Here is a 27,133-nt window from a genome sequence, read left to right as displayed (position 1 = left end):
CATTGCTGCCTTCCCCCCACCCGCTACCTCTACCAGAGGCAGTGGGGGAGAGGGAACAGGGGAGGCTGCTGCAAAACAGCCATGGCAGGCTGAGGCTCACTGCTGGCAGAGGCTGCTCTGGCAGCAGCTCCTGTCCATGGAAGTTCCAGTGGGGAGCTGAGCCCCTGCATGGACAGAGGCTGCTGCAACCAAGCAGCCCCTGTTCGCTTGCGCTGGGCCAGGACACTACACCTCTGCATTTCAAATGTAGCAGGAGCTGCTGGGCTCTTACGACATTTAAAATGCAGAAGCACAGAACTGGTGGCATCCAGAGCCAGCACAAGCCAGGACTACTCAGTGCTGGCTCCAGCCGGCTCCTGCAGAGCAGCCCTTATTGTGTCATCAATACCAACTGTAGAGACTACATGATTAGTCAGATAGCTGCAATTTAACACCCCTACCTACCACTGGCACTTTTTCCTCTTGGATTTCATTAATGGCGCTCACCAGAGTAATTAGACAAGACACGTGCACCTAGGAAAGTTCTTATTCAAGTCCCCAAATGTAAGAGCTGGATAATTAAACCAAGCCAACCACACACACACACAAAGGCTGAGATTCTCACCTGAAAAAAAAAAAAAAAAAAAAAAAAAACCCCAAAAAAACCACACCTCACCCCCTCCCATCCTATATCACTAAATCACCTTGCCTAGGTAAAAGGAAACAAATATTCATCTCCCAATTTAGTATCTGTGCAGCTTCTTCAGAAAGAAAAAAAAAAATCTAGCCATTGAAGGTGGGAAATGGGAAAGCACTGAAACGTGGAAGCCATCAAACTAATGAGGCAGCTTTCAGATCAATATTATCTCCCAATTTATTTGAGATTGGAAGAAGAAAACCCTCTGTGGGCCACTTACATGTAAAAATTAATAGACCTAGGATTTCTGCTAAACCTTTGACATTTTCAGCAAAGCTGCTTAACAGAGCATAATCCCGGTCTTCAGTAATCCACAAGAGCGCCGGAATCACCACAGGAGGAAAAAAAATTGAGGGCTGCAGCAAGCTTTAGAATACCCAAATGTGCCACCTCCCCCCCAAAAAATATTTTGCACATCCTGAATATTAGATGTTTCAGTTTATGCATTTTCTGACATAAGTTGACTTGTAGGAGCTCTCTGTGGACTATAAATGAAGCCCCAGGATCTCTAAAAGCATGCCTGCACTGCATTGTAAATCCAAGTCTGTGTGACCAGTTCTGCTTGCAAACCCGTTCTTACCAAGCTCATGTTTGAGCAGCCACACCGTGTTATGAACAACCCATACCCCTGCCAATACATTCATGCAATGGTACATAGGCATTTAGAGAAGATATTCTTGGGATTAGTTCATGGTGTAGTGTGGAATAATTTGACAGCAAAGACTAGGAGGGAGGATAAACTGCTAACCAGAAAAAGTTTTTGAAAAGGTGGGAAATCCCACAAGCTTCAAGAGGTGATCAAGAGTAACTACTTGACCCTTTTGTAGTTCTAATAAATTTTTTATGTGGGTCTTCCATTTTCCTCCAGGCCTTGTAATAAAATATATTCTAACATAAAATCTGTATCCTGGCAGCAACCTGCAAAGTGATGCAAGGGTCAAATTTCCTCTATGTTTGTGGGGTTTTTTTTTTTTTTTTTTTTTTTAATAATCTCTGATCCAGAGAATCAATGCTTAGAAATATACTGATCCTGAAAAAAATGACTCAGTAGTTACATGCTGTATCAGTCCTAAGAATATGTAATCCTCTCAGGTCACAGGATAAAATATTACAAAACAGTGGCTTCCAGAGCTAAGAGAGAGACCGTGGGCATTAAAAATCAAACTCCAAGAAAAGTGACAAATAAAGCATGATGGTAATCTGAACAATGAGGATTTCATTCTGAGCTCTCATTATCTGACAGTTAAAAGCTAATATGGTAAACTAGGAAGGTGAAGGGTTAACCGGTGAGCATCGCCCTTAATGGATGAGGCTTACTGATTAAGGTTAACTGGTGGGGTGTGTGTGTGCGGGGGGAAGGGGGGGCGGGGGCCTGAAGCAGCTCCCTGTCTGCTCCAGCCCTGTGGCAGGGGGAGAGGGGGGTCACAGCAGACAGGGGCTGCTCTGTCCTGGCTGGAGCAGCCCCTGCCTGTAGCAAGGGGAGATGCTTCAGCCACTCATACCCCTTAAATATCAGTTCACCGGTTAAACATGTTAACCGATTAGCCAATAAAATGGGATTTTACATCCCTACTGTCAACCATTGAACAGTGGAGATTCCCACAACGTTCTTAATGCCCACATGACCATGACTCAGTAGTTACATGCCTGATGTTTTAGGATCACACAGAAATGGAACTTAGCAAAAGGACTGTAAATCCTGCTCAGCTTTCATATTAGCAGCGTTATTTGAGTAGGCATGTTATACTGGAGTGATCTTGCTTGTAGGACTTCATATTTTGGGAAATCTAAGATTCGGCTGCATGCAGATGCGGTGTGAATGCAACAAGAGGGAAAATCTTGGACGAAGCATGACATGTGGAGAACGAGCAAGGAAAATGAAGGGTAAAAAATAAAATCTCAGACCAGCCTGGTAGTGCAGAACCAGGGAGTTGGGGAGTGAGGGAAGTCAGAGGAGAGCAGCACCTTTGCTGCATTCTTCCTCGGAAAGGAGAGGGCTGAGTGTGGGCTCTAAATATCCACTCAGAACATAAATAGCATACATTAACACAGCGTTTTTTGGACATGACCTCAGCAGCCTGAAATAGTTTTGGTGGGTAATGTGAGCGCCAGGGAAGTACGGAGGGGTATTCTTAGCAGAACAATCCCGCATCACGTTGGGCCTGGCCAAAGCCAGACCCCGGGGCTCTGGGTTAATGGCAAACATCACCTGCTTACCGGGTAACCAGTTAGCCATTCACATCCCTAGAAGCAGTAGCAGAGGGAAGCATTTTCTGTCAAGCCAGCTGCATCTACAGCAGGGCCCAGCTGACCTGTGTCACAAAGAGCATGAAATGTTTCACAGCCCTGAAATGGTGTAGTTAGGGCAACCTAAATGTTTGGTGTAAGTATGGATGTGCTAGTGTAAATGGTTAACTGATGTGCCTGGACTCAGTGGTTAACATTCCCAGTTACAAGCAGCCCCTCATACTCCATGCTGCTGCCTCTGTATAAGAGGCAGCACAACGGGAAGGATGGAAGGGAGGGGAAGGGCAGCTCCACAAATGCCCTCCCTCCCCGCATGTAAACATGTGACTGCTGAAATATTCAGCGATTACACGTTGACCTGAGTAAACACATTTGAGCATCCCTCGGCGAGTTGCCCAAAGTCACACAGGAAAGAACTGCAGCAGGAATGCAGCTTGACACTGCTGTACTATTTGTCCTGTTAACAGCACTTCAGCTCTATGAAAAGTCAAAGCCATATGTCAGAGCTCCTTGTCATCCCAACAAAAGCCTCCCTCTCAGCCAGGGATGGAGAGATACCAGCAGCAAACACTAGACTTTTGAGCACAGCCAGATGTGGCAGGTTAGAGGATTTAGGGCAGGGGTGGGGAACCAAAGGCCCGGGGGCCCAATGTGACCCCCCAAGGCTTGGGGCTCCCCTTACCATTGGGGAGCCTGTGTTGGTGCTCCAGCATCCCCCAGCGTTTCCCCGCAGACTGGAGCACACAAAATCTACTAGCTTGGGCCATCCAAAGATCTGGTGTGTGAGGGGAATGTGGAGAGTGTCTTTCTCCTCAGTCATGGACCACATCAGTGAGGGGTGTGTGTTTTTTTTTTTTCAACTCCCTTGTGTGGCCCCTCCACTGATTTTTCTGAGGGTGAGTGGCCCCCACCTAAAGAAGGTTCCCCGCCCCTGATTTAGGGATTGGTAAAAAGAAGATCCAGAGCCTTCCACCCCTAGATCACTGGCTCAGATATATCTCAGCTTGGGAGGAAGTGAAGTCCAGCTAACATGCCAGCTGCTCTGCACATGCAGGAGGAGGCTAGTGGGGCGTTTGGGGTTTGAACCCCTGTAAGAGGATGCAGGGGAAGGTAAAGCCATTTGACACTCTGCCCTCCTCCACTCAAGTAGGAATCGCTCCCTAACTGAGGTGAGCCCCTGCCTGCACTACCATGCCCCATTCCTGGCCACACTGCTCCTATGCCAACCCGTAACAGAGGGGTGCTGCAGCCCCTCTCCAACAGCACCACCTCTCCACTAGGCACCTAGAGTGCGGCGAGCAGTGGCCATGTGAATGTTACCGGCTTTGGAATGTTTCTTTAAGATCAAATTTGCTAAGGTTCTGTTAGGTTAACCCTGTCTTGGCACGGCTCCTAAAGCCACCACCGCAGCCAGCCAATCTGCAACCAGAATCCATCCCGCCGCCCCCTTCTCCTCCCATCCACAACCTGGGCCAGACAAGGGCGCCTCTCAACAGCCAATCCGCTGTTCCCATTATATCAAACCACAATACTCCTGTTTCCCTGGTAACCTAACAAAGAATTGCCAAACTAGAGTGCAGCTGGGAGCCGCAAAACTCAAAGATCTCTGGAGTCCCACTAAAAAAAAAAAAAAAAAAAAAGAAAAAAAAAGGAGCGAGGATTCATTTAATGAAGTATTCATTTAATCGAGTAACCCGAGTATGTGTTCTTTATCTGCACCCGTGAACAGATACTTTAATGACTGCAAATATTTCTGAGGCATTACCATATACTTGCAGCTAGAACTACAATTAGAGAGCTTAAGGCCAGGCAGGTCCACCAATGAGCTCATCTGAGCACCTGTATATCACAGGCCACCCACACATGCCACCCCACAACCAGAATTAGAGCCAAGTATTACAGTGCCCAGGAGACTAAGCTAGTATGTGCCATGGGCATAGAACAGAAGCGGCCAAAGAGCACCACTGTCCAAGGTCACATGGAATGGCAGGGAATTGATTGAGATACTTCCTGGGATCCTCCAGGCGTACCTGCCTGCCAAGCTGCGAAAGAAGGTTTAAAAAAAAAAAAAAAAAAAAAAAAAAAAAAAGTGCTTCCTATCTGAACTGGAGGAAAATTCCTTCCGGTCCCCACCTCTGGCTATCAATTAGACCCTGAGCATTTGGGCAAGAACCAGCCTGCCTGAGAGAGAATCCTGGCCCATCCTGTCCAGAGTCCCATGGCCATGATGGATGGATGCTCCCCACACACCCAGAATTCCTTTCCTGACCCCTGAAGGTGACCGGCAGATTCCCTGAATAGTGACCTTTAGGAACATAATCTGGAAGGCTCCGGAGTCTTCCTCCCCAGCACCAAGGCAATCCTATCCGCCAAGTTTATCCAACTCTCTATTAACACAAAGTAAGTTGTTTGGCCCCACCACAGGGGGCTGGGCTGCCTGGTAATACCCATGTTTCTGCGTATTAAGACCTCGGTGTGTGGGCCAGGCTTTTTCAAGGTTTGTAACCAGTTCAGGGCACCCCTAATACGTGACTCCATAAAGAGAGGAAAATGGCTATGTTTTCCTTTCTCTTGAAATCACCCCAGCATTTCAAGCTAGGACGAAGGAGTCAAATGCTGCCCTTCTGCTCTGCCTCCAGCTCTTACCTCTGTACATGCCAAAGTAACCTTCCGACCGGATTGTCTTAATGAGGCAGTCAGACCTGCAAAGGAGACAGAGATAAAACCTCAGGAGTTCAAAGGTGGACAGCAAGGAATCTAATCAACGTGATTTTCATTTGCACTTTGTCAGCCGAAGTCCAAGCAAAGAGGGGAGCAGCAGCATTGTAGCCTCCATAGTACTGCTGAGTCTCATGCACGGGGCTCTGAATTACTGGCTACCCCCTGCATACAACACTTGCTTTCCAGAAATTTAAGAAGGTAAAATGTTAATTCGAGGAGCTGTTCATTAACCAGATGGGAGCACCAAACCAGCAGTCCAACATGTTTCAGGGAACAGTTCTGTTCCAGGAAGGGAGCTACACAACCAGGTTTGAATTGCTGCAGTTTTGCACAGCCATCCTAGCCTGTCTGGTCACTATAAGGAATTCAGTGTACAGGATGTCGGGGTTGTTTGTACACTAGTGGAAAAGCACAGTGTGGGCAAGGTGGTACTTACATGCTGGTGTACATCCGCTGGCCATTTTGCTGGTTCTGCAGGCGAGTTTTCGCCAAGTCAATGGGAAAGACACAAGTGACCCCAATCAGCCCAGCTATCCCTCCATTGATCAGCTTGGCAGGTAAACTGCAAGAGAAAAAAAAAAACAGACATTGGCAACAGGATATCAAAGGGAAAGAGGAATGAAGAACCATGGCCTTCAACAGGAGAGCTAGGAGATGAAATAAACTAAGAGCCTCACTGGCAAATCAAAATGTTTGGCACTCTCCACCTAACATGCTCAAAGTGTTCTGCAGGGGTATAATCAGCCTCATTGTGCAGATGGAGAAACTGAGGCACAGAATACAAGCTCAGAACAGTGAACAAAGAGTGCCCAAGTCTCTCACACACGGCACCTTGCCATGCTCTAGCCACTAAGAAAGAATTAGGGGAAACAGTTTAAGGCATCTTCAGCAGTACGTGGATCCCTCTAGCTTCACAGAGGAAGGAAGGCCCTGGGGTTGTGTCCTAGAGAGGGATTTAAGAGATCTGGATTCAATATTCTCCCACAGCCTTCCTTGTACAACCCTGGGCAAGTCATTTAATCTCTCTCTGCCTCAGTTCCCCCATCTGTGAAGTAGGAAGAATCATCATCCCCACTACTACTTTGTGTCTCATATGTATAGACCAATTGTGGTCAACCTGTGGCCAGCAGACTCTCTGTATGCCCCCCATGTACCTTTCATGCACTGGGGCACGGAAGCCCTGCACTTTCCCCCTCCCTCCCAGCACTTTCGGAGTGCCACGAATCGCTTGGCGTGCTCTCTGTTCCCATTCTTCCCCCTCCCTCCCAGAGCATGAGCAGCCAGCTACGATGCCCCAGTGCCCAAGAGGGGCAGCCAAGGGGACTGCGAGGCCGCAGGTTGAACCCCAGTGGACCACAGGTTGCTGCAGCGCACGGAGGCGGAGGAGGGTCACTCATGCGACCCACTCCCTCTCTCGAGTTGCCCATCACTGGTGGAGTTTGTCTTACACCAGTATGGAGCATGTGCAACACCTAGAACAATGGGGCCTTGATCTCTGCCAAGGCCTCCAGATGCTACTGCAATACAAACATTATACACAGCTGCTGTCTGGCGCTGCCTCCTTCATGTAACCTCTTGTCCTCGCGGTGGGGAAACCGACTCATGAGATCTAGTACCCACCTGCAGATGGGAGGCATTAGGAATACAACCTGTGCCTTCAAAACAATCAGCCCTTCTCACCCCCACAGTCTCCTCCTGGCCTTCTCCATGCATTGAGCACCAGTCCAGCCTAGAGGGCCGAGTACAGCTCCTAGCCAGGTTCAGCTCCTGATGATCCTGGGCAGCCAGCAGGTGGCACTGCTGAGTGGTACATCCCCCCCCCCCCCCCCCCACACACACACACGGAGCTGACACTTTTGCTGGTTTGGGATTCATTCAGAAACCAGAAAGGGGCTGAGCAAAACAAAGCCATTACCAGATAACCAGGAACATGCCCCAGACAGACCCCACAAAATAAAGTTGTGGGCCCAGATTTGGGGAAAGCCACCCACTTGGGCCCAGGAGCCAGTGAAATGTGTGTCCTGGCCCAGTAACTGGGAAGGCAAGTGACACCAGTAAAAATGCCAGGCTTTCAAGAGCCAGTACATGGTCAGGCCAATGGGGGTAGTGCGGAGTGACTGCGTTCAAAAGGTCAAATGTCTCACTAACCATTGGGATTAGAAAGGGATGCTTTACACCAGCAGAGAAAAGCAGGCATCAGACATTCACCAAGCAAGTGTTCATCACACACTGACTGTTATCATATGGTAAAGACCAGTAGAATGGTACTTCTTTGGCAGGCTAGCCCTCCCTGCTATCAGAGCCAGGAAGACATTCCAGACACTGCTCCTAGACATGCGATCACAGAGAAGACGTGTGTGGGGGGGGGGGGGGGGGGGGGAATGAGATCCCTGACAGTCAGTCCAGTCCCATAAACAGAAATTAAGCTGAGAGCACACAGAGGAGCGAGATTACACATGGCGAAGAAAATCAGAGACAAAAGCAAGCTATATATGGGCAGGGGTCTGACAGCTGAGCTTTTCCACCTGCCCTTTTGTTTCTAAGCAGCAATCGCTGGTAGCTACATGCACTCGATTTTAAAGCCGACCTACCATCCTGTGAGCGAGGATCCATCATTTTTTCAATGACTTAGAAGCTCAGACATGAAAAAGCCCTATGAATCACTGATGTCAGGGACAGAGGATGCCTATTCGATCATTCTGGTGAATTCCATCCAGACCAGAGCAAGTCCCTTGAACCAACATGACTGACAAGCACTTCTGATCACACCTGAACACATCGAGAAACTATTGACCCACCCTGGCTGCTTCAGAGGCCTCCCCCCTCTGAATGATGAGCACTGCTCTCAGGATGGGCCGGGCAGGGCCATCAATGGAGTGCTGCTCCTCTGAACAGAGGAGGTGGCAGGGATACATTGCTGGAGTGAAACAAGGGGAGCAGAAAGGCCAATTAACTCAAGATACTCAGCCTGACAGCAGAAGCTGTCCAGCCACAGGCATTCTGGAAGGTCTGCCTCTGTGCTGTAGGCCTGATGGAAGCCCTCTGTTGTGAAGGTGGCACAAGACAGAGTCTATGACTGTTGGGGAGAGGGGCTCACAGTTGAGGCCTGACATGCCTTCTGCCAAGTGTGCTACCGGGTACAGAGCTAGCAAGGTGGCTGTGTTCAAGATGTGGGTGCACCATGTATGTACATAGATGCAGTAGGATATTTTTGGTCTTCATTACCTATGCCTTTAAGGATTCCCAACGTTCTGTGCACTTTTTTGGCTGCTACAGTGCAGAGGGAATGTTTTCAGGGAACTATCCACAAGGACTCCAAGATCTCTCTCTAGAGTGGTAACAGCTAATTTAGACCCCTCCCCCCTTTCATATGTATATTTGGGATGAGGTTTTCAATGTGCATTAGTTTGCATTTATCAACACTGAATTTTGTCTGTCATTTTGTTTCCCAAACGCCCAGTTCTGAAAGACCCTTTTGTAGCTCTTTGCAGTCTCCCTGGGACTTAACCATCTTGAGCTGTTTTGTATCGTCTGCAATTTTTGCCACCTCCCTGTTTACCCCTTTCTCCAGATCATGTATGAATAAGTTGAACAGGACTGGTCCCAGTACAGACCCCTGGGGGACACCACTAGTTACTGTCTCTTACCGTGTGCATGGAGACCCCTACTGCCTTCAGGAACACTAGGTGTTACTGTAATATAAACAGAGATTCAGTGATTGCACAAATTGATTCAGCAAGTGGATCAAAATGGTGGGAACAGACCCATCACCCCTACTGATTAAAATCCAGGGCAGGGATAAGGTCCCCAGCATTCTGGGCTCCATGTGCCTGCACTGGCCTGCAAGGCCATGCTGCACAGCCACCACCAGCCAGTTCAGCTACAGCCACGTTTACAGTCTGCTCCATTTGGGTGATCCAGCCCACGTAGCCACATGGCCAAGCAGAGACAAATCTGGGCTTGTAATTCAGTCTAGGGAAAGAACGCTCACAAAGAAAGATCGAGAGCTCCTGAAGTCAGTTAATGGACAAGACACACTGTCTGGGGGTTAACCATGCAATGGTGTTTTCTTGGGGCTGTCTACTCCTCCTAGGGCCCTTCCCTCCACCATGAGCTGCCTCTGCCTCACAGATAAATAGCCCACACCCAATATTTCCCTTCTCCCCTGTACAAAGCTGGTCTTGGGAGACAATGCATTGAGGAAGTCAGGTGTTAGGAAGTGGCACTGACAATGGGACTACAGTAATGTCTGGAGCTAGATAGCAGTTGCTTTTTACACCATGGCTACATCTACACTGGCCCCTTTTCCGGAAGGGGCATGTTAATTTCAGAGATCGCAATAAGGAAATCCGCGGGGGATTTAAATATCCCCCGCGGCATTTAAATAAAAATGTCCGCCGCTTTTTTCCGGCTTTTAGAAAAGCCGGAAAAGAGCGTCTACACTGGCCCCGATCCTCTAGAAAAAGCGCCCTTTTCCGGAGGATCTTATTCCTACTTCAAAGTAGGAATAAGAGCCTCCGGAAAAGGGCGCTTTTTCCGGAGGATCGGGGCCAGTGTAGACGCTCTTTTCCGGCTTTTCTAAAAGCCGGAAAAAAGCGGCGGACATTTTTATTTAAATGCCGCGGGGGATATTTAAATCCCCCGCGCATTTCCCTATTGCGATTTCAAAAATTACCATGCCCCTTCCGGAAAAAGGGCCAATGTAGACGAGCCCCATGTGTAACCCCTGCCTCTAACGCAGAGAGGCAGAACCAAACCTGGGGCCTCTGTAGCTTAGATCATGAGCCTCTACCACTTGAGCTAAAAGCCAACTGGCTCTCAGCTAAGGCTGTAGAGCACAGTCATTTTCTCCCTCTGTGTAAGTGGTCAAAGTGCCGCTATATGGGACAAGGCACCACACCCAGTAGGCGTGTGGATTACCCCTGCACTAACAAAAAGCTAAACCCATGCTTGGGCGCATCCTGGTCCAGGGAACATGCCAGTAGCATGATCCACAACAGCCAGAGGCATAGCCCAGATTTACCCACTTAAGGGCATGTTTACACAAGTGTCATTTTGGAAAAACTGATGTTATTCTGAAATATCATAGCCCACCTCTACACTACAAGCAGTTATTTCAACATAATGTCAAAATTACGTTGATTACTCCGACTCCTGTAACTCTCATTTTACGAGGGGTAAGGGAAGTCAGAGGACGTGCACTCTCTCTCAGACTTCCTGCTGTGAAGATAGCACCAAAAGCCAAGTGAAGCTATTCTGACTTCAGTTACGTCAATTACATAGCGTAAGTTACGTAGCTTATTTCGGCTTTACCTCTGCTGCGTAGACTGCACTAAGACCCACAAATATAGCTCTAGGTCAGTCCCTAGAACTTTAAGACCGAGGAACACCAAACAATTTTTTGTTTTAAATGAAGAACACCAAGGATTTTTTTTGTTGAAGGAAAAAAAAAAAAAAAGGGTCAGTGGGAGGGGAAAAAGGGGGGAAAAAAAGTTGCCCCTTTAAGGGTGGCCATTTTGAGTTCTGTTGTTCTTTGTGGCACATCTCCGACTGCTTTGCAGCACACCGGCGTGCTCCAGAACACAGTTTAAGAAACGCTGCTCTAGGAAAAGCCAGGAGCAAGCTACCTACTGTCCCCTCAAATCATGCTAGTTGTGTTAAACCTGGGTCAGTGCTTGGACATCAAGGGTACATCTACACAGCAGGTAGTCATTGTGAAATAATGTCAAGCTAGAGAACTTCTTACTCTGATTCCAGTAACTCTCACTGTACAAGGAGTAAGGGAAGTCGGAGGAAGAGAGTGCTCTATTTTGAAATAAGTGATGTGTAGATGCTCCCAATTTCAATTTCAAAATAAGCTACACAATTGACGTAGCTCAATTTGCATAGCTTATTTCGAGTTAAGCCCTGCTGTATAGACACACGCCAAAGCACCTACAATTACAAAGACAGACTAGGTTTTAGCAAGCAGGAAATAGGTCATTTCTATGTATTGTTCCAAAATAGAAAGCGCCACATCTCTCAGCATAGCACAGAATGACCCAGATTTATATCTGCTGAAAAGCTGCCCTTTGAAAGGAGAGGTGAAATAAAGAGAAGGAATGTGGAGTGTAGAGCAGGATGAAAGAAAAAGACAACAGGAAGAGGACATCAAAAAGGAGAAAAGAAGAGAGGGGAGTTGTATGCACACTCTGCAAACGACTGTAATAATCTTCATGCAAAATAAGTCTTGTGAGGTATCATTTGAAAACTAACAACTCACAGATCATGCACATTCTATATACTGCATACACATACTTAATATTGTATTAAGAGTTGTGACTATATGCTGGAATTATTGTGTGTAAGACAGGTATGGCAGGGGGAGTAGTCATACAGGTGTATCCTAAACAAAAGAATGTGTATTTACTACTGATGTGTCAATTAAGGTAAACAGGACCCTCAAGACAGCAGGGAGGAAAAAAAGATGGCAGGAAACAGTCTAATTTGCATTAGAGCTAACAAGTTGAGGAAGAAAGAGGATGGAATGTCTTTCATCACTAGACTCCATGGCACTTCCCTCATGACTTCAATAAACTTTACTTTGGAAAGGTAACCTTCAAAAGAATCCATTGCCAAGGTTCACTGGTCTGTAAAGACAGGGGTTTAAACCACAAGGTAATAAGCAACTGAATCCATTTTTAGAATACAGTAATATTGTACACCTACAGTGAGTTCTGATAGTGTTCTCATAGATAATGGCAGATATTGGTGATTAACAGCATAGTGAAAAGTACGTACTAGCACTACATGAAGAGGTCTCAGAGGTAGCCATGTTAGTCTGTAACTTAAAAACCAAAAAACACCACCATGAGTGGTCCTGTAGTACCTTGGGGTATGTCTACACTACCACCCTAGTTCGAACTAGGGTGGTAATGTAGGCAACCGGAGTTGCAAATGAAGCCCGGGATTTGAATTTCCCGGGCTTCATTTGCATATTGCCGGGCGCCGCCATTTTTAAATGTCTGCTAGTGCGGACTCCGTGCCACGTGTAGCCGCGCGGCACAGAGTCTGCACTAGCGGAAATTTAAAAATGGCGGCGCCCGGCAATATGCAAATGAAGCCCGGGAAATTCAAATCCCGGGCTTCATTTGCAACTCCGGTTGCCTACATTACCACCCTAGTTCGAACTAGGGTGGTAGTGTAGACATACCCTTGGAGACTAACAAAAAAAATATTAAAAAAAACAAATAGTCTAGCAGCACCTTAGGCTATGTCTACACTACAGGGTTTTTGCGCAAAAACAGCTGTTTTTGCACAAAACCTGCGGAGCGTCCTCACCTCAAGCACATTTTTGCACAAGAAAATCTAGTCAATTGACAGAAGAGAGCTTTTTGCAGTGTAGGTATACCTCCTTCTACAAAGCATAACTCCTTTTTGCACAAGGATGCTCATCACAAAAAGCACAGGTGCTCTGATGGCCATTCACAGAATGGCCATCAGAACTTTCTTGCACAAGAGCGTCCATGCAGTGTGGACGCTCTCTTGCGCAAAAGCACATCACTTTTGCAATGTGCTTTTGAGGTATGGATGCACTTCTGTGCAAAAAGATTTTGCGGAAGACCTCTTGCACAAAAAGCTTCTTGAGCAAAAACCCTGCAATGTAGACAAAGCCTTAGAGACGAGCAAAACATGTCGATGGTATCATGAGCTTTCGTGGGTAGAACCCATTTCCTCAGATAAGCTAGAGCTCATGAAACAAAGTCACTGAGCTACTAGAGATACAAGCAGAGACAGAAGCTGTCTTTGGCATCCATTACTAGACAGACGAGAAAAGAGAGCTCAGGCAGGCTGAAAAAGAAAAATGGATCTTTCTGCCAAGACAGGGTTAAAGTCTCTGGAAACTGAATGTAGGTAGAAATCATCTTCAACAAAGCCTGTATCTTGCTAGATGAAGTTTTCAACATGTATTTGTGCCCATTTCTAATATTATTTCTTTTATTTGGAACCACTTAGCCCAGTGGTCCCCAACGCGGTGCCTGTGGGCGCCATGGAGCCCGCCGGGGCATTTGTGTGTGCCTGCTGACAACCTGGGCCGGCCCCACGCGCGCGACACGCAGCGGTGCTGGGTGCATGGCGCTCGGGCGCGCGGTGCTCGAGTGGCACCAGTGCCGGCCCCAGGCGTGTGGCTCGGGCGGCAACACCAGCCCCGGGCCCACGGCACAAGGCGCTCGGGCTGCCCCAGCCCCAGGGCACACGCCGGCGCCGGGTGCAAGGGCATTCCAGTCCCCTGGCGTCCCCCCGGACACGCGGCCCCGCCCCTGGGCGCCCGGCGCATGAGTGGCCCCCACCTCCCGGGCGCCCGGGAGCCTCTAAAGGTTGGGGACCACTGACTTAGCCTATGTTTTGGTGTTAATCTGGTTTTTGGGTTTTTTTCCAGAAACCAACTCAGTGGTACGTTTAAAGGGAAGAGTGTATTTACTTCACTTAAGTTAATAAGCTATAATGTGCTTTTGGGTCTTCAGAAGAACAAATGACCTTTATTATTTCTCTGGGGTGTCCAGGAAATACCCAAACATTACAGAGCACATGGTTTGGGGACAATCTGGGACCACAAGTGTGTTGGAGTCACATAAAGCTATAAGTTTAGGTTGCAATACGAGAGGCATAGCAGGCAAGTCACAGGAGGCGATGGTATTCCTTTACTCAGCACTGGCTAGGCCTCAGCTGCAGTATGGTGTCTAATTTTGGTGTCAATGTACAGAGAGGCTGTAAAGAAACTGGAAGGATCCAGAGGTAAGTGACAAAGATGATTCAAGGGATGGAACACAAGCCATGTGAGCAAAGGCTGAGGGAATTGTGTATGTATAAGTTTGGCAAAAAGGAAATTTGCGGGAGGGGGATAGGAGAGCAGTCTTCAGATCCTTGAAAGGCTGCCACAGAAAAGGTGGGGAACAGTTGTTCTCTTTTGCCACAGAAGGCAGGACACAAGGCCATGGGTTCAAACTACAACACAGCAGATTACATTTCAGGAAAGAATTTGCGGTGGCAAACGCTTACTGGTCTGGATTGCCCCTTAAGCCCCATCACAGGAGTGGAGAAGTCACAAATTTTAAGGCCAGACGGATCGTTAGATCATCTAGTCCAGTGGTTCCCAAACTTTTCCGCATCACACCCCCTTTTTGATTTTTGAGAAACCCTCACACACACAAAACCAGCAAAACTTGTTGAGCAAACAAACAAACAAAGGGGACCTGGGGGGGTTTGCCTTGTGCTCTCCCCCCCCCCCTCCAGTTTGGGAACCCATAATCTAGTCTGACCTCTTGTATATCACTCACCAGAGAATCTCACCCATCTCCTCCTGACAAAGGGAACAGCAAAACGTTTTACCTGATCTGTTTATCAGCCATTTAATGCAGACGTGATCCTGTTAAAAATCGATGTGTTCCTCCCAAATGTCCTTTAGCTTCTTTTTGTTTTCAGTCACTGCCTCTCACGTGGTTCTCCTGAGAAGGGGAGAAAGAGAGAAATACCAAGACAACAAAATTGAAAAAAGGAAACTTTAGATTCCCCCCAAAGTCCAAACTTTAGTAGGCAGGGTACACTGTGCACAAGTCCCCACCCCCGCCCTACGCAGGGGCAACCTGGTCTGCTAGGCCTTCACCAGTGCCTCCCCCACACACCCAACAACATGCTCGGACGACAGGCTGAAAGACTGCCTGCATCCATGCCCCAAATCCTAACCCTGCAGAAGTCACTGACTCCAATCCCAGAGACTCCTGTGGGCAGATCCCCCGGACATGGATTATTCAGAGAGGAAGGCGTGTTGGTCAGATTTTTAAAAATAAGAGTGACACCCAAAGACAAACATTTCCCAGTGACTTTCCCTCTGCCATGCACAGAAGGAACAGTCAAGAAGCTGCAAGGCTGTGAAATCCTCACACCCACCCACCCGCCACATGGTCTCAAGCTGGCTGCCAAGAGCACCATGCTCCAGCGCCTAAAGATGACAGCCAGATGCTGAAAGTGCCCAGCAGGGCTTAAAGGGACAGCAGCCTATTTTTCAGCTGTCTGCTCTTAGGAGCAAGAGGGGAAGGGGGTGGGAGAGGAGAAGGAGGGGGAGGGTCAGACTTCCACACCATCTGTCTCCCAGGGAGGAGCGTGTTCTTTATTATGCTGCTCCTACAGAGAGAGAGAGAGAGAGGGAGAGAGGGAGAGAGGGAGAGAGAGTTACCAGGAAGCTGCTAGAACCCAGCCCATGAAGGAACTTAACCCCCAAAAGGTGAAAATTTTGGCATATTCACTATTTAGATTCCTTAAATATTATTCATTTCTTGCCACCTACTCCTCCTCCCTGAAAGCAGCTGGTCCCCGGCTTCCATCTGGTAACTCCCTGCTTCTCATCTACCCATTGGCTGCTTCCCTTTCAGTTGCCTGGGCAGCAGCAACCCCTAGGCTGGGAACAAACCAATTACTCTGTCTAGACAGTGAAGTGTGCCACTAGGCCACCCATCAGGAGTCCTTTCTGTGCACACACGTGTACACACACATCCTCACAGTCCGGGAAGAGACTTTATAGGCTAGCATTGCATTTTCATTGCAGGGCAAAATGAATGACTTAGTGTCTGCGACAAGCAGGAATTCACTGGACCTGCATGGAGCCAGCCACAATGCAGACAGGTGCTGCCTACTATTCCACTCAGACACAGCTCTGCTAGCGCACCTCAGGCTTGAACTCCCTCCTGATACTCCAGCTGAGGGTCTCTGTCAGGCAGAGACTTTTAGCTTCAAGGACAGGGACAGACTTAGTAGGATTAGCTTCCCAGCCATCCACCCACCTCAATGAAGCTGAGTCTTCAAATCCATTTGCAGTGGAGATCATTTGGAGCTGTAACAGGCTAGTGTACTAACCCACTGGGGAATGGAGTTCTTTCTAGTATACTCAGATCTCACCTTATTCACCAGCATCTCTTCTGAGGATCCTTTTCAGCCAACCAAATTAGCGAAGGACAGGGGAGAATGCACTAAAAATCCCGATAAACTAAGGCCTTGACTATAATTAAAACACTAAAAGCTTTATGTGAATAGTTGCAACTGCCTAGTGGACACCCTCCAGTTTAAGTGCATCTTATTTTCATTTAGTTTCAACTGATTCTCAGTCACTTTAAGCTAAACAGACATAAGCCACTCTAAAAACTAAACATAAGAGCGTATACACATCTAGGCATTGGCACTGGCTTAGTTTCACACCTTGTGTTCAACCGGCACAACTCCATGTAAGCAAACCTTAAATCATGAAAACTCACTAGTAACAACTACAGTAAATAGGGTGTTCCCTTTCACGGATACAGGAAGTCTGGCCAATTCCACACACAGTTCTCATACACTGTCATCACAGAAGCATTAGGTACAGAAGATACTTTTCACAAATGGGTTTTTGCCGAAATAAATGGTCCTGCTGCTGCTGAGTACTAGTCAGCTGTTTCTCTCCACCCCAGAGGCAGCTGCATTTCATGTATAATAATAAAAAACAAACAAACAAACCCAAAAACCTATTATGTTAAGTATTTAGGTTTTGACTGATCAAGAGGGAAAATGGATGCTTGGGAGATTGCTCTGTTCTGGGAGATCAAGAACAAGAACTAAGATGGTTTTATAGCTAAGGCACTAGACTAGGAAACAGAAAACCTGAGTTCAGCTCACAGCTGTGCTATAGGATGTGTGTGTGTGATTTAGGGCAAGTTACTTAACCTCCATTCCTCATCTGTGAAATGAGAGATGTTATTTCCTGCTCCTCCCCACCCTAACCAGAGATGGTCAGCCTTTCAAAGCAGGTTTGGTCTCTTTATGTGCATGTCCAGCACTTAGCACAGTGGAGCCCTGCACCTCCAGAACTACCAGAGCCAACTGAGGAGTTACAGAAGAGCAAACACACCTGGAGATGTTGAGCATTAAGCTCTGACAGAAGGCTGGCTTCTCCCAGCAGTGTTTGGTAAGAGGTACAGCTGATGCCAATGTGCAAAGCCATCCCAACTGCCAATATAAATTCCACGAATGCACTTTGCTATATTCTCCAGGATCCGGTAATTCATTTTAAGGTATGAAATGAAGTTCCTTGTCTCCTGGCTGGGGAGATCTGAGTGCTGGGCCAGATTCCAGTTCCTGTGACAGCAGGATGCTAACTAGCTCCTGGGAGGAATGGGGAGTTCAGGCTAGGAGAAGGTGCCACTGGGAGAGGAGATCAGCCCAGGGAAATGCCCAGAAGGTTAAACACGCAACAGGGAAACAGAGGAGTAAAACAGAGAACTAAGATAAAACTGTCTGAAGTGCAGGACTCTTCCTAACCAACAATGCCAAAGCCAATCAAACGAAGCTACTGGAGCAGTGAGAGTACATGTCAAGGATCCAAACTGCTGGATTCGGAGTCAGGATTCATCTACACTGGAATCATTACAGAGTCACTGTAGTGCAGACACTGATGACAGGACAAGTTCTACTGTTGGCAAAGAGAATCCTTCTCCCCAAGAGGCAAAAGCTATATCAACAGAAGAATTCTTCTGGGTAACCCTATGGGTGTACATGGGGATGTAAGTCAGCTTCATTATGTTGCTCAGGGGTATGGATTTTTCACACCTGAGCAAAGTAGCTGGATCAATCCAACTTTCTGGTACCAATCAGCCCTAAATCCCTGCCCTGCAGCTGAACTGCGTCTGCAGCAAAACGGACAGTGCTAAGGAAGGTGCAAATGTCACCCTGGAAACTCCTCCATAGCCACTCCAAAATGTGACAGGCCTGTTGTGTGAGCCACACCAATGTGGAGACTGCTTTCCTGCAGTTTAGGTAACAAAGGGATTCTGCTCCAAGCAGTGCTATAGGTTGTGTTTGTGTGATTTAGGGCAAGTTACTTAACCTCCATTCCTCATCTGTGGCTGCGAGCAGGGATAGGAAATGAGGAACATCCCAGAACCCCTGAACCTGTAATAGAGACCATCTTTCTTGCCCCTCAAATGCGAGGGAGGAGTGTGTCATTCAGCAAACAGAGGTATTTTCTACAAGGTACTTCCCTTAAGCATGACTAGCTGACCAGCCCTAAATATAGCGGCAGTTCCTAGTTTTACAAGCCATGCCTTATTAAGTAGGAAGAACCGTATAGGGGATGAATTATGGGGTATTAATTTTCGCCTAGCGTGTTGTTAATGCAGCCAGGCATGGATTAGTGCCCCATTATTCACACACTGGGATCTCCCTTTTATGTTTATTAGAGCAACTGAGCAGATTAGTTTTAACATGACACACACATCCATCATGGTTGGAGGAAGTGCCGAAGTTCTAGTGCCATGGGATGCCATAAATTAACACTTATTAAGGAGATATATATATATATATATATATTACACACACACACACACACACACACACACAGCATTGCAGCCAGTACTGCAGATTACAGATAATCACTCCGTTTCATCTGCTTACTTGATAAATACCTGTACACGGTTATTGCTATCATCCATAGTAGCTATACTGACCCAGTGCTAGTCTGCATCCGTGGTTTTCAATCTTTGCCAAACCAGAACCACCTCAGGACAGCAGCTTCATCTCACCAAGCTGCCTCTCCAGCCAGCCAGCCCCACACCCCCTTAGCACTCTGGAAATGGCAAGTGGTCAGTCACGAGGCTCAGATGCTAGGACCCGAGCAATTCTGGAGTGCTGGGGTCCCTAGCAAATGCTTCTGCAACTGTAAACTCATCCCATTCCCACAACTTCCCTACAACTCAGCCGCTCTGATTTGTTAACCACGGATGCAGCTGTCCCAGGTCAAACTCCTAACATACAAACCCGAGTACACTGCACTGTGACAAGTCAGAGGGCACTGGTGTCAATCACAGCTACAGAAGGGATCTGCCGTGGTAAAGCTGCATGTCAGGCTCAAGCCCTAGTGTAGAATATGATCCTTGTCGAAACTATCCCTTCCCACACCTTCTCTCTGCTGTCATTCCCACTAATTCCAGCCAGGCCTGGGAGGGAAGCCATAGCTGCCCAGTGCATTGTTCTCCATTGAGGAAAGGCCCAGCTGCTTAATGCCAAGAATTAAACTGACCCAAGCTAAGGGGAGCCCCAGGGGACTAGAGTAACCCGTGCTGGCTGAGATCGCCGCTCTGCATTACAGCTACAAATGGCTCCCTTTGCCTTTCTGAGGGGGAGAGGGACCAAACCAATTTTAAAAAGACACTCCAACTTCCCTCCACTGTCTCCCCTGTCCAGACCCTCTTTAGAACAGGGCCTCAGCTTTACCCTGCCCTTCCAATGCCTACCTCACCAAAAGGGAATCACCACGCCTAAGCTACCTCAGACAGCTCCTCATCACAAATCCAGTCAGCTTCCAAAGCCACTGTGGCCCTCCATGCACAGAAGTTAATATTTTCTTCTGATTCCATCGCTCTCCCTTCACATGTACACACACGTGCACATACTTACTTGGATCTCTGATCTACTGCCCACGACAGTTCTCCTGGCCTCAGATTTTTCCCTGTTCTGTGAGCAAACAGTTTTCTTCAGGGACTGCAGCCTTAGTATCTCCGACCCTTTGGTGCAAGCATATCCCTGTGCACCTGACTGGTTATTAACCTTTGCTTCCCTTCACTTTATCACGTGAAGAAGGAAAGTGCTTTATCACTGAATCACAGTCCACTCCGTGTGTGCATATGTAAGCGCAAATGCTCTTTGTGCAAACAGACCACTGCATGGAGAGAGCGGAGGGGGTGAGAGGGGGAGGGAGATCAGGAATGGCTGGGATTTGCAGGACCCTCAAGCACTTCTGATGACCTTACTAGGTCATGAGATCTTTGACGCTTGTGTAGTGTGTCCCCTGTTCAAAGCAAACTGTAGCTGACTGATCCTCACTGAAGCCCTCAAAGACACTTTAATAAGTATCACTGTCCCCTTGGACAAAATGAGGAGGCAGGCATGTGACATTATCGGATTAAAATATAACCATGTAGATAATTGTTGCTACTGTGATACAATTGCAACAAATCTTAAAGTGTCTCAAGTAGGGTGTCAATAGGAAAAAAAAGTTATGATTTGCTGAATAGAATTATGCTATTGTATGCATGTGTCATTTTTGTATCTGAAGTTATGTCTTAGCTCAGTACCTGTATTTCAAATATGCTGGCTCTTGTGGTATCTTCCACAAGGTATTTAGCCTGCACAGTTCAAGGTAAGTGGCCCATCATAAAAGACACTTACCTCATCACAGAAGACACCCATGTACACTGAACAGAGTGACTAAGTGAAATCAGACAGACATAGGACTTTCTCATGTGACTCCATGCTCCATCTTTATAAAGTTTTGGACTAGCTGTGCTGTGCTTTGTTTGAAACAATGGATTGCCCTCCACATGGTAGAAGCTATAAAAAGGTGGTGGAAATATCTACATTTTGCCTCGGTCTTGCTCCAGCCTCCGGACGAACACTAAAGGGAGCATTCGAACCAAAGAACTAAAAACCTTCTGATGATTTGGAAGCAACCAGAAACTTGACTGCTACAAGCTTGTAGCAGTTTACTCCATCACTGCTACACGCCTTGAACCAAGAGTTAAAACTGACTTAAGGAATAAAAATACATATCACAATTGCCTCTTTTTTATAAATAAAACTTTAGATTTTAGATACAAGAGGATTAGTAGCAGCTGGGTTATTGGGCAAGAGCTGAGTGATATATTGCCCTGGGTGTGTGGCTTATCCTTTAGGATCAGAAGAACCCTTTGTTTGAGGAAGCTGGTTTTAAATAACCACTCATTAAAGTTCAGTGATTTTGATGGCGATACAAGGACTGGAATGCCAAAATAAACTATTTCTCTGACTTCAAGCCAGTGTTGCTTTGGTCAGAGACAGGCCTTCAGTCTCCAGAGCCACTAGGCCAGCACGTCAAACAAGCACTAAATCAGACACATTCACCCTCCCACAAACACGCGTATGTACACACCTCTAATGCCATTTATCCCAACAATGTTGGCCAAGGTACTGATTTAATTCACAAAATTCCTGGGGGCTGGAGCATTTGACTCTCCACTGGATGCTTCTCAATCCACCCTAAGCCTTAGAAAGCAGTTATCATATAAGACTTCTATTATAAGTAGTCAGGATGTGAGATCCAATTTAATTAGATAACCGGTTAAACATTAAGTTTAACCAGTTCACTGATTAAATCGGGGAGGGGGAGGGAGGAGGCACAGGCAGAGGCTGCTCTAGCCCAGTTGCTTCTGGTCCCATGCTGGACTGCTGAGGCTTACCCAATAACCAATTAATCAGTTACTCATTCACATCCCTATCCAGCACTGTATCCATTTGTGTATTTTACTTACCAAAACTCTTGTTTCCAACAACAGTGAGCCCACGGACACCCTGTCAAGCTTCACTCACTACAGTAGTAAGCAACACACACAGTTGCTGCCATGACATTTTAGGCTTGTAAATGAACTGAAAAAGTTTCCAGAGAGAAACCTTCTAGCTTCCTGCCATATCATAGACCACTGTGTATTGGTGCTGAGAAGTCTCCCCTGGGTGAATCAGGCACTGCTCTCTCAGGATACAGGCAGTCCCCGGGTTACGTACAAGATAGGGACTGTAGGTTTGTTCTTAAGTTGAATTTGTACGCAAGTCGGAACTGGCGTCCAGATTCAGCCGCTGCTGAAACTGACCAGCGGCTGACTACAGGAAGCCCGAGGCAGAGTTTCTCTGCCCCGGGCTTCCTGGAATCAGCCACTGATCAGTTTCAACAGCGGCTGAATCTGGACGCCTGGGACAGAGCAGCTGGGGCGCTGCAGGGTAGGTCCCCGTAGTGCCACACCCCAGCTGCTCTACCCCAGGTGTCCCCAAGTCAGCTGCTGCTGAAACTGATCAGCGGCTGATTCCAGGAAGCCCGGGACAGAGCAACTCTGTCCCGGGGTTCCTGGAATCAGCCGCTGATCAGTTTCAGCAGCGGCTGACTTGGGGACGCCAGGGGCAGAGCAGCTGGGGTGCTGCCGGATTGGTCCAGTAGTGCCGAGGAGCGGCGCTGTGGGACCAACCTGGCAGCGCCCCAGCTGCTCTACCATAGGCGTCAGCGAGAAAAGCCTGGTTTTCTGGGGGGAGGGCACTAGCTGTGGGCCCCCCCCCCCCCAGAAGACCAGGGAGACGCGGGCAGTGGGACCACCAAGACACGCAGCGGTCCCGCCGCCCGCATTCTCTGCGGCTTTGCTCCGCGTCTCCCTGGTCTGCTGGGCCCCCCCAAGCAGACCAGGGAGACGCGGAGCGGCTTTTCTCTCCTCGGAGGACGTGGGCAGCGGGACTGCGGCGCGTCTGGGCAGTCCCGCTGCCCGCGTCCTCCGGGGCGAGAAAAGCCCCGTTCGTAAGTATGGATCCGACATAAGTCGGATCCGCGTAACCCGGGGACTGCCTGTACTTGAAAAAGAAAAGAAATGAAATGACCTCAAATTTCCTTCCTGCGCTCCATCTGACTTTCAGACTGGAGGTTCTTTGGAGCAGGGAGTGTGAGGAGTTGCATACAGCACTGGGCATCTCACAGGTGCTTAAATGCCCAAGCCCCCATAATCACTTGACACTGTTGTCCCCTTGCATGCCAGAGCCACCCCAAACAGGGTATTTATAAAATACTGCCACAGTTGCACCTCTGAATTTATCCCCTCTCATCACAAGCACAAAGTCTCTGGGGCTGGGCATCGCTGCACAGACTGTGCCTTTAAGAAGCAGAGAACAAATCTCCCCCCCCCCCTTTTACTCCCCGCTTTGCTCTTGGGTAGAGCCAGACCAAAGTCCCTGAAGGTAGACGCAAGTGGGAGGGCGTCAGGCCAAGCAGCTTTCTGATTGGCTGCTGGGAAGGGGGGGGCAGCACAGCCACTAGAAGGCCTCTGCCCAACCAAACGGCAGGGATGCTGCTTAGTCACAGTCCACACCACAGGCTCCCTAGCCCTGCAAGGGCGGCAGCATTCCTGTCATACCCTGCCCTCAAACCAGGCCTGCAGCCTCCAGGCAGCTTAGCTCTCATCCCCTTTGCAAGGTATAAAAGGGGTGATCTTGGGCTGTCTACCTGGGCGGGCAGAGGAGGGGGGGCTGTGAGGAGAGGCTGCCCTATAGTCTCAAGCCACAAATGGCCTCAGAGCAGTTTTGCAAAATCTCCAGCAAATCTTCAGGTCACACTTTGCCCAGGTCTCACTTTGCTCCCCCCAAGCTCTCCAACCATTGTTAGCTCTGTGATCCTCAGCCTTCCCCAGGCCACGACCCCATGATACTATCGAAATGCCTCAGGGGACCCACCCACCAAGTATGGTCACATGCTCCAGTAGTGGAGAGAGGGTCACAACCCCCAGGCTGAGAACCTGTGGGTTATAAAGGCACCCACCTCTGCAGTCTCAGATGTCTGAGCACTTAAAGCTAGTGGCTAGAGCACAGGATTGGCAGCTGGAACAGCTGAATTCTAATTCTAGCACTGCCACTGACTCACTGTGACTCCTGAGCAAGTCCCTTCATCTCCCTACTCTGGGTTTTAAAGACTGAGCTGCAATTCACTGAGCAGCCTCAAACAAAAACCCCTCCACACACACACACCCACCCCACCCCCATTAAGGTGCCTCAAGCTGGGCCCTCAAAAACTGAGGCACCTCAAAAAATCAGTCACTTTTAAAAATCCTAGTTTCTGTGCCTCCATTTCCCTAGCTGTAAAATGGGAATAAGAGTGCTTTCCCTCATAGGGGTGCTGGGAGATTTAATTCACAGACATTTATAATGCATCGAGACCCCGGATGAAATGTGCTATGAGGGTAATGAAGACAGAATCATTTCTCCTGGAAGTGGTACTCTGTTAATAAACTAAGGATTTCATCTGCCGTCCTTTATTCTGCCCAGAACACTGTAGGCAGCTGTCAGAAGACCTAGTGAGGGTAAAAGGGCTGTGATAGTGGCTAGCATCAGGAACATTCTTCCTTCTTCTGCATGTCCCAAGGATCCAATGGCTGGAAAAATGCCTCCATAGCCCATTCAATGGATGTGCTGCAAATTCTCCCACAATTCCAACCCCTTACCTCAGGAGTTATAATCTTCTTCTTCCAAAGAAAATCAAAAAAGCTCTTTCCCTCGCTGACATTTCTGCAGCAAGCACAGGAAACAGATTCCCATGACAACTTCTGCTGCTTGCATTATTTGTACTGCAAATGTCCCCTCTGTGGAAGGCTCTCTATAAAAAGGACCCCCAAAATGTCAGAGAGCTTACAATCCAACTACGCTCTGCAGTGAAGGAGGGAGATTGGGCTGACCTGAAGTAAGACCCTGATTGCTAACAGTTGCTTTGCCCCCTCTGCAAGGTAGAAAACTAGATCTGCTGTCAACTCAAGCTGCCAATCACATCGACAGACTCTCAGACTGAAGGATAGAAAGGCCTGAACAGCAGGTCTAACCCAACCGGAAATGAACGCCAGCTATGCCTGAGAACCTTGTCTGCACTGGGAAATTGCAATTGTCCAACCAATTAATCAGAAGGCAGAAATTAGTGTGCATGCATTCACACCAGGGTATAATTAGTACAATAAACCCTCGCCATTCGTGGTGGATGCATTCCTAGTACCACCGTGAATGACTAAATCTGTTAACACTGGGGGGCAGTGGCTCCCTGCCCCATCAGTGAGTGCAGGGGGCCCTGAACCCTGTTGCCATCCAACAACAGGCCTCCCCTCCCCACCCCCCCACAAACCAGGGCCTGGGGTGCAATGGGGGAGGGGGAGGGATGAGAGAGACCTGTGAATAAGCAAAATCATGAACAGCGATCCTGCAAATTGCAAGAGTCTCCTGCATTACAGTACCCCTTAGTAGCCCCAACTGAGATCAGAGCTGAATTGTGCTAGGTGCGGCACAAACCCACAGCAAGACAGTGTTCTTGTCCTAAAGAGCTTACACTCCACATAACAAAAAGGTGGAGAAAAGGCATCCAGAGAGGACACAAATCACATAGCTGAAAAAACAGAACAGAAAATCAAGTTTCTATGAGAACTCCTAGAATCCCCCAGTCAACCCTGGCTCCTCAAATTTAGCAGTGCAAATCCCCAGTTTGTTATTATCAACACTTAGGTCATCAACAACACCACAGCTACTCCAATTACTGTCTCAGGGCTAGTCACTAGTATAGCCAAGGTCTAGGACACCAAGAAAAATATAGAAATCGGGGGTGTCAAGCTGTAAGAATTTTAATGGAGGCAGTTTTCAAAAGGAAGTACAAGTGAGACTGGTCTTGCTGAACCGCAGAGCAGAATTGTGCTACCTAACAGGGAGACATTTTAAATGCTCTTATAAATCAAAGCATCTTTGCTCAGACGAGTGAGACTTGACAGGTATAAAAATATCCACAGTAGCTTTCAAAAAAAGAAACATCATTAGAATTGTGAAGAATCTTACAGAAGCTGTGCCAGTTCCCTGTAAAACCCAAATTACAGGAGAGGCAGTTTGATCCAATAGTAAGACAACAGCCGATGTCTCTGGAGACCTGGTTTTAGTCTTTGCCCCGCCAATGATTTGCTATGTGACTTTGGGCTCTGTGCTTCTTTTTCTCCTCTCACACTGTGCCTGGTCTACTGAGGCTGTAAGCCAGGGTAGGCAAAAGGGCTTCCACGGGCCAGATGTGGCCCACCAAGCAAGTGGATCCAGCCCGCAGAGGCCCTGCTGCTCCCCTGCCCCCAGGCCAATTAGGGCTTGGGGGAGCGCCCGAAGCCTTCTCCGCTCTGCCCCCAACCCTGTGAGTAGCCCACGGCACTTCAGAGTGTCACATGCTCCTCGCAGAGCAGGGGGTGGCTTTGGGTGTTCCCGCACCCCTGATTGGGCTGAGGATGGGGGAGCATGCCAAGCCTCTTCCAGGGCATGGGTGCCTAGTGGGAAGAGGGGCAAAGGAGCTCCCCCATCCCCAGACCAATCATGGTCTGGAGGTGGGGTAGCCCCCGCCCCTTCCAGGGTTGCCTGGGGCTTAAACATTTTTTGAAGTGGCCCCCAGGCAAAAATTATTGGCCACCCCTGCTGTAAGCTCTTCAGAGCACAGAAGGTCCCCTACTATAGCTTTGTACAGCACCTAGGACATGGGGACCCTGGTCTAGGTGCCTCTGATGTACTGTACACATCATAATTCTTAGAGCTATAGACACAAGGGTTGTGCCATTCGTGCACAAGGGCAATTCCATTATTGATCCACATAATTACATGAAAGCTAGAAATTACACACATGGCCCCAAGGTTACAGGGTCAACAGGATGTCGCACATGTGACTCCTCTTGCAAAATCCTCAGTCACGCTTTGGTGCAAGGTCAGAGCTGTCACACACCACTAGAGGCCGAAGTCCCGCATTTTGTTTTAAACCAACCTTAAAGCAATTATGAACAGTAAGCGTAACATATTGCTTTTCCATTGCTGGGCAATGATGGGGATTTTAAGACATAAATATTTTATTGGGACGAGACACACACAAAAAATTTA

The 27,133-nt window shown here is 48.1% G+C and overlaps 1 protein-coding gene across 6 annotated transcripts in view; it reads right to left on the bottom strand.

Annotated features, from left to right (window-relative positions):
- SLC25A22 (solute carrier family 25 member 22) overlaps positions 1–27,133 on the bottom strand; it is a 95,302-nt gene that overhangs the window by 39,789 nt on the left and 28,380 nt on the right. For 2 of the 6 annotated variants that reach the window (XR_012903685.2, XM_006114864.5), the window contains exons 1-4: positions 20,102–20,343; positions 15,014–15,129; positions 6,081–6,206; positions 5,570–5,625 (exon numbers count right to left, since the gene is read on the bottom strand). Coding sequence is in view for 5 of the 6 variants with exons in the window: in XM_006114864.5 (XP_006114926.1) it covers positions 5,570–5,625; positions 6,081–6,206; positions 15,014–15,033 (202 nt within the window). In the remaining variant the exon portion in view is untranslated. Of the gene's footprint in view, positions 1–5,569; positions 5,626–6,080; positions 6,207–9,291; positions 9,337–15,013; positions 15,136–19,152; positions 19,428–20,101; positions 20,344–27,133 lie in introns of those variants that run through there. The other 4 variants (XM_006114865.5, XM_075928250.2, XM_006114867.5 and 1 more) reach the window with 3 other exon arrangements.

Source organism: Pelodiscus sinensis, chromosome 5, assembly GCF_052426305.1.
Source record: "Pelodiscus sinensis isolate ZL-2025 chromosome 5, ASM5242630v1, whole genome shotgun sequence".
NCBI classification, from domain to species: Eukaryota; Metazoa; Chordata; order Testudines; family Trionychidae; genus Pelodiscus; species Pelodiscus sinensis.
The sequence above is the reverse complement of the archived record's forward strand: the minus strand, read 5'-3'. Positions and strand labels throughout refer to the sequence as shown.